General features: G+C 40.5%; 1 protein-coding gene across 1 annotated transcript; it reads right to left on the reverse strand.

Annotated features, from left to right (window-relative positions):
• Positions 1-869: 869 nt before the first annotated feature.
• LOC142657347 (phosphatidylinositol polyphosphate 5-phosphatase type IV-like) lies at positions 870-6,828 on the reverse strand. Its single transcript, XM_075832367.1, has 12 exons — positions 6,416-6,828; positions 6,221-6,323; positions 5,941-6,032; positions 5,595-5,719; positions 5,199-5,318; positions 3,691-3,786; positions 3,418-3,579; positions 2,708-2,823; positions 2,165-2,301; positions 1,851-1,950; positions 1,279-1,360; positions 870-1,189 (listed from the first exon to the last, which is right to left on the reverse strand). The coding sequence occupies exons 1-10, from the start codon at positions 6,664-6,666 to the stop codon at positions 1,875-1,877; spliced, it is 1,278 nt and encodes a 425-aa protein (XP_075688482.1). The 5' UTR covers positions 6,667-6,828; the 3' UTR covers positions 870-1,189; positions 1,279-1,360; positions 1,851-1,874.
• Between the last annotated feature and the right edge of the window lie 555 nt (positions 6,829-7,383).

Raw genomic sequence — 7,383 nt, forward strand, 5'->3', positions numbered from 1 at the left:
GATTAGATATAAGGCCCAGCAGACAGTATCACACATGATAGGATTAGATACAGTAACTCAGCAGACAGTATCACACATGATGGGATTAGATACAGTAGCTCAGCAGACAGTATCACACATGATAGGATTAGATACAGTAACTCAGCAGACAGTATCACACATGATGGGATTAGATACAGTAGCTCAGCATACAGTATCACACATGATAGGATTAGATACAGTGGCTCAGCAGACAGTATCACACATGATTGGATTAGATACAGGGCTCAGTTCGCTGACATTGCGGCCCCAGCGCTGGACCCAGGAAAGGTAAGAATAATAATTGTTTCGCTTCCTTGTGTTACAAATTATTTTTGTGTGTTTGTGTTTTTTTACAAGTTCGGTTGTTGGACTACTTCGGATTCGAGAACGACTTCGATGACAGCGTTTTTTTATTCTCAATAAAATGGTTAATGGGGGTTGTGTTTTTTATTTCAATAAAATATTTTTTCTATGTGCTTGTACTTTTTTAAACTTTATTATTACCGCCTTAGTAATGACCGCCGGCTGATTGACAGCGTCCATTGCTAAGGCGAGGCTTAATGTTAGCAGGTGCAGAGGCTAAAACTAAACCCCATTATTACCCCGGTACCCACCGCCACCAGGGGTACTGGGAAGAGCCAGGTACGATCCAGTACTTGACCATCTGTAGTGATGGTCGGGCAATGGGGCGGCCGCAGGCTGGCTTCGGAACCCGGTCGCAATTGCGACCGCTGCGACCCCTATAGCTTTGCCACTGTTGGTAAGTTACAGCCGCGCACAGAACACACTAATAAATACCAGTCACACTTATGGACTGATAATAAAGATTTATTTAAGGTTTTTGTGAATCAAAATTTATGACGGTAAAGATGATGGTAATACAAGATCCAGCAAAAACGATGGAATATGTCACAGTATATACTGTAGTATCAGTAAGTGGTGGGAAATCTGGATTCCACAGACACCAGAAGAGATTACATGTTCTCCTGTTCTGAGCCTGGTCTTCTGGGTGACATTGATGCCCTGGTGACCACATTGATGTCTCTTCTGTGACAGATGTTGTAGAAATGTTAAGTCTCGCCATTGGAATACTTGTAAGATGGCGGATTCTGCCCTGGGTTGTTATTGGCATTGGTGTTGATGTTCTGTTGATATCTGCTGACTTGTTCTGGGGGGAGAAGCACACAACCCTATTAAATATTGATCATTCAGGCTGCTTGATAAATATAGAGAGGAGACATATCGAGAGGAACTTACCTTTCTATCAGCATTGATGGTGGCTCCTCCGGTGACAGGGAGCGCTATTCTCGCCAGATGTACTGCGGAATTGATGTTTATGCTGCAAGTGAAATATTTGCTATTAATGTTCTATAATGTGTGTTTCTTAGCAGACACAAAATCTAGAAGACGTTTAGACGTGATTTGAGGTAAATAAATTTCTTAATTAATCCTGAGGGTCACACTACAAACCTTGAAGATGGTTGATGCAAGCAGTGGGTTTGACCTAGAGATGCGCTGTTCAGCATGTTACGGGAACTTTCTGAAAATCCAGTTGTTCCATCCATTCATATGACCGGTTCCTTTAGGAAACTCTTTGTACTATACTACATACATGTTTACAGTTGGGGAAGTTGTCCCCCAAAGCCCAAAACCTTCATTCAGATATGAAAAAGTGTCTGAATACAAGGAGTTGGAATTTTAAGATACAAAATACTTATTTACACTTTAGTTAAATTAGTTGATAAAATCAATTACGGATAAAGAGGAAAACCTAAGAGATGGAAGAACATTCTCACCGCAAACATAATAGACAACTACAAAGTTCTTACCTGTAAGAACATGAACAGATGCAGCTACTTTTTCTGTCCTTTCCTCCTAATGCCCATTAAATAGATTTTACGGTCAAAGCGTCCACCAGCCAAGGGGATGCTGGAATGAGAAATATATTGATGTAAGACATATGATAATGTTAGCAGGTAACCACACAATTATTGCTTAGTTTCACATCCTATAATACTCCAGTATTGTCACCCAGGTGTACAGCCGCCTGCCCCAAAGTGTGAGCTCTGGCTATAAGGACCATGTAAGTAATGACGGCTACTGAAAGGATGGTACCAACAACATGGAGGAAAACATGACTTACTCATCTGAACCAGGCCTGAGCTTTACTTCAAAGATGCCAAAAACAGGTCGGTGGTCTGAGGTCTTCAAAACAGGGCAAGAGTCGTATCTCAGGACTCGAACATCTCCCTCACATTGGCTTTTAAACAACACCCTGTCCTGTAGAGATAATGAAATAACAAATATCATCATTGAAATCATATTATAATATATTATTAAACTGCAAAACATCACAGACCTAAATGTTGGGCCTACTTTATTTATATTGAAAATATTGGGACTTTTTTGCATTTTAGGTTTGACTTGGTCGCACAGATTTAATGAAATAAGTATCCTTGAGCCATGCTGGGTGACGACATATTTATTACACTGGGAAACTGTGATGACAAACTCACTACATAAAAGTAAAATGAACTGGAAGCTTTGTTCATAAGAAATGACTCCTCCAGCTATAATAATAACAATTCATTACACTGGGGGAGGGGATTCATTATATGATGGATGCTCTGCCCCATGGATTCTATTGTCACTAAAGCTCTGTAGACCTGGAAATAAGATATCTTACCGTATATGATGGAATTCTCTGCTTTGCTGATGTATCATAGGTGTCTGTGCCAATGTCGAACTTATATGTAGGAAGGAAATTAATGGTGTGCTCCTTGAACCCTAGAAATATGGACCCTTAAGTTGAAGGAAAAAAATGTTGTTAGTATTAAAAAAAAAAGGAGAAATTGATAATTGTAGCACTATATAAGACTTTGGGGAACATATCAACCATCATGTCAGTGATTTGTATTAATCTGTGGAAGTGTATGTGGTATTAAAGGGGTTTTACAACTTCTGACAACTGATGACATACTCACCAGATAGGTCATCAGTACATGATCTGTGGTGGTCCGACACCCGGACCCTGCACAGATCAGCTGGTTCGGTGCCTTTGCGCATCGGACGTACATGCCGAATGCAGTTGGCGCCGGCCACAGAATTGCGGCCGAGCTGCAATACTGCAGCTCTGCTCCTATTCAAGTGAATAGGAGCAGACCGGCAGTTCTGCATCACGGCCGCTATGCTATGTACGGAGCCAACTACTTCCGGCTCCGTACATAGCATTATGTGCCATAACAGCAGCTTAACGGTGCCGCGTCCATGTGTCGGACCGGCACCGTTGATATACTGATGTCCTATACGGTGGATAGGTAATCAGTTGTCAGAAGGTGGAGAACCCCTTTAATGAAGGTTGAGGACCGACAGAGATCTGTCTACTAGTAAATATACCGTTGTTCTTGGCTTCATTCAGATGGTCGTGTTTGAGGAGACTGGACATATCTCTTCCTTCGATCTTCTGCAGAAGAGATTCCACAGTTTTTCTGTCCTCTTTCAGTTGAAAATTTAGGTCTCCAAACCAAAACACCCGATCAAAGCGGCTGGTGACGTCCACTGTAGAATAAAAAAAAAAACATAATTAGAGCACATGACTGCATTAGACTCGATGGAGATAAATAGAGAGATAAAAGGATCTATAGGTTCAACCACATAAGTAATACTCACAGGCATTGGAGTTGATTCTTTCCGGAATAATTTGAGGCAGACGGAGACCCTCAGTGATAGTTTTATAGTCCTGGATCCTCTTGTAGACTGCCCCAACTGCCAACAAAAATATACATATTAGTAAATGTGACCTCCTGGAATTTAGGACAACCACCATATTTAAGTTTGCTTTCACAACATAATTTAGGTCTCTATATTTTTTTGTTACTCTAGGTATTACTTCTTTGGCTGTGCAGTCTGCATATTCCGTCCACAGATTATTTTCTGCTAATAGTATGTAGTTATATGGATATTCTATTTAAATTCAGGTTTTGACATTTTGGAAGATGAGACTGGTGGAGGTTCATGATCTGGGTCCCCACTTTGAACACCAGACACACTTTAATGCCTCATGTACACTAATATATTTTTTTCCTCCGGTAAATACTGGCGTAAATACGGGTCCTTTGTCACACGTATTTGACCCGTATTCCACCAGTATTTACGGACCCTTTTCCGTAAATACGGGTCCGGTGTCACCAGTATTCCACCCGTATTTACGGACCCGTTTTCTCTGCACTAATTGGCAGCCACTTCTCTCTATCAGTGCTAGAAAGAGAGACGGGGCAGCCCTTTTGGGCAGAGTTTCCACAGCGATTGTAAGTAAAAGAAGTTCATACGTACCGTTGTCTTGGTGACGCGTCCCTCTTTTGACATCCAGTCCGACCTCCATGGATGACGCGGCAGTCCATGTGACCGCTGCAGCCTGTGTTTGGCCTGTGATTGGCTGCAGCGGTCACATGGTATGAAACGTCATCCCGGGAGGCCAGACTGGAGGAAAAAGCAGGTAAGTTAACTTTTAATACTATTAACTTTAGCGGTAGTCACTGTCCCGGCTGCTGAAAGATTTACTGCCGATCCGTTAACTCCTTTAGCACCCTGGACAGAGATTATCCCCTGATGTCGCCTAGCAACGCTCCCGTAATTACGGGTGCACACACGTAGCCACCTGTAATTACGGGACCTCCATATACTTCTATGGGCCTGCCCGTGCCGTTATTACGGGCTGAAATAGGACATGTTCCATATTTTTCAACGGCACGTGCACCTTCCCGTAAGCATACGGGAAGCTACTCGTGACCAATAGAAGTCTATGGGCCCATAATTATGAATCATAATTACGGGTGTTTTTACATTCGTGTGCATGACGCCTAATACTGATATTTCTGTTACTGTAAATCTAGGACACAATAATTTTTTGGACAAAAGATAATGAATTTCTATAGCAGCCCGTAGAAGACATTAGGCAGTTTATCCAGTCAATATTTCTGGCCACTCACTACATAGAATGAGATTGATGGATTAGAAAAAGTTTGATCAAACAGGAAAGAACCTATTATTTTTACGAAAACATTATTAGTACAAATCTCTTCATATCATCCCATATATTTCAGTTTATCATCAAATAGCAGCAATTTTATACAAAGTAAAACTGTACATAGTCATATATTAATATTGCAAATACTTACATCTCAGATGTGAATTAATAAAAAGGAAAGATGTTCCGAAGACGGTGAAGGCCACACCCAAGGCTCCTTTAGTTTTGACATGGTGGAATAGCCTGGTTGTAACATGGGTGTGCTCTACCTCTGTATAAGAAATTAAACACAAAAGGAAGGGTCAGTGGTTAAGAGTACTACATGCAACAATGGAACAGAAACTATTTCCAATTAAACTCTGGAATATTACTAGAACATAATTTTATACTTTAAAACTGTGGAGTGATCTCTTAGATCTCCAATACTCTGAAGTCAAGAATCTGAGAGCCAAGCTCCTAGGCATCTAATTCTAATAACTAAATAAGATGTTCCAACTAATGACTCCATTCAGGACTTATTATATAGATGTAGTAATGTGAATCTTACCTGAGCAGAACCAGATCAGTTCCCGTCGAACAAAGATGGTGAGATACAGGACTCCGAGCCCGGATGAGTGGTATAGTACATAGTGTGGTCCAAGGGTCTCCTGTAATTTTATCTCCCATTCCCGTCTACAGGAAGACACAATTTCAGATTTACATATTAATAAATGAAACAAGATTAAGATACTCAACTCATCTGTATCAACACTCCATATAATACCTCTGGGGTTAAATTGGAAAATTAAGGAGTGATGATGCAATAAGTAGAGCATTGAGAGAGAATTTGTATCAGCCGCCCTGCTGTCCATCTGCAGACATAGGCTGTTGTAAGGCAACCTGAGACGACTTACCTGTTTGGACATCCTTCCTGAACGCCAATAACATAAATGTCTTTCGTATCATCTGATGGTAACAGCAGATCCTCCAGATTTTGCGGGTAGTCCTGTTCAAAATATACAAACATTAATATTGTATACAAAGAGCGTCAACTAAACTGAAATAGGGTAGAATATAACCTGTCTATTTGATCTTAAACTACAAACTAAAGAGACACGGTTACTGGCCCATTTCATCCAACTTGAGTTTGGGCACACTGATGGGTCACAATAAATATTGTACATTACTTCTCACCTTTCCCTCCATATTCCAGGTGGCAACATATAGTCTCAACCGTCTATCTGGGAAATAGCGATCCAGTTCTTTAGCGCCGATCACAGCGCTGCTGCCAAAGTTTCTGTGAAGATATAGGGAGAATTAAAGATCTAGTGACTCTTATACCACAGCTCTGGATATTTGAGCAATGTATGAGAATTATTAGTTACATACCTATTACGGATATTTTTGGAGCGCAGGCGGGTCAGCAGGCTGAATGCGCTCTTCTTGGTGTTCTTTGAGGTAATATCACAAGATTTGCTGTGACTTGGATCGCTGGATTTTTTATCTGCCAAATCTTTGATGACAGAAAACTTCTGGAGCGAGATGTTAGGCTCCTCCATAGTTGGTATGTCTCCCATCAGATTTCCTTTATCAGGAATCTGAGAGACCTGATATTTCTTAGATTTTTTCCAAAAGGGCATGGTTGTTTAATGCCCGGGTGCAAACTGCACTAATGTCCTTGTGTAGAAAACCAGGAGACAGTCAAGATAGAATTTGACTAATCGCCTCCAGTTCTCAGAAAATAGGACAAATCGCTAACCGTATAAGCAACACAGTAAGTAACACAGTGTCAATCCAACAGCAAGACCTAGAAAGACCAGAAAACGATAAGGGAGTCGTTACTTGTGATGAAACCAGCTGGAAAAATTAGTTTTTATATGGGGTATTCCTATAACAGAATATTGTCAATCATAAGTGTCAGAGGATCACATGACGTGGGGTCTTGGAGCTGGGATCCCCTGTTGATAACATTGCATTAGGTTTGGAAGCTGGAACAATGTATTGGTCATTAAATTGACCATATGGCATTTTAAGGGGTTGAAGGTTTTTTTTTAATATTAATTGATAACCAGTATTTAGAACCTAAGTAATTGGAGTTAGTAATTAATACTTTTTATTATTATATTTATTATTATTATTATTATTATTATTATTATTATATACATAATTATTCATTTTAATTGTTAATAAGGACACGTTTCCAGGGGATTAGCACTGTCCTTTACAATTTAGTTTGAGGAATGCTATTAGGCTATGTTCACACGGGGTATTTTGCCGAGTTTTTTGACGCGGAAACCGCGTCGCAAAACTCGGCAAAAACGGCCCGAAAATGCCTCCCATTGATTTCAATGGGAGGC

This window comes from Rhinoderma darwinii, chromosome 7, assembly GCF_050947455.1.
Source record: "Rhinoderma darwinii isolate aRhiDar2 chromosome 7, aRhiDar2.hap1, whole genome shotgun sequence".
In the NCBI taxonomy this organism is placed as follows: domain Eukaryota; kingdom Metazoa; phylum Chordata; class Amphibia; order Anura; family Rhinodermatidae; genus Rhinoderma; species Rhinoderma darwinii.

Bases quoted from the DNA above. Each gene is read 5' to 3' on its own strand.
- LOC142657347 (XM_075832367.1), bottom strand. From the start codon at position 6,666: ATGCCCTTTTGGAAAAAATCTAAGAAATATCAGGTCTCTCAGATTCCT. The intron at 6,033-6,220 runs GTGAGAAGTAAT...TATTTTGAACAG, and splicing joins CCTGGAATATGGAGGGAAAG to GACTACCCGCAAAATCTGGA. The intron at 2,824-3,417 runs GTATATTTACTA...CTTCAACTTAAG, and splicing joins GAATGAAGCCAAGAACAACG to GGTCCATATTTCTAGGGTTC.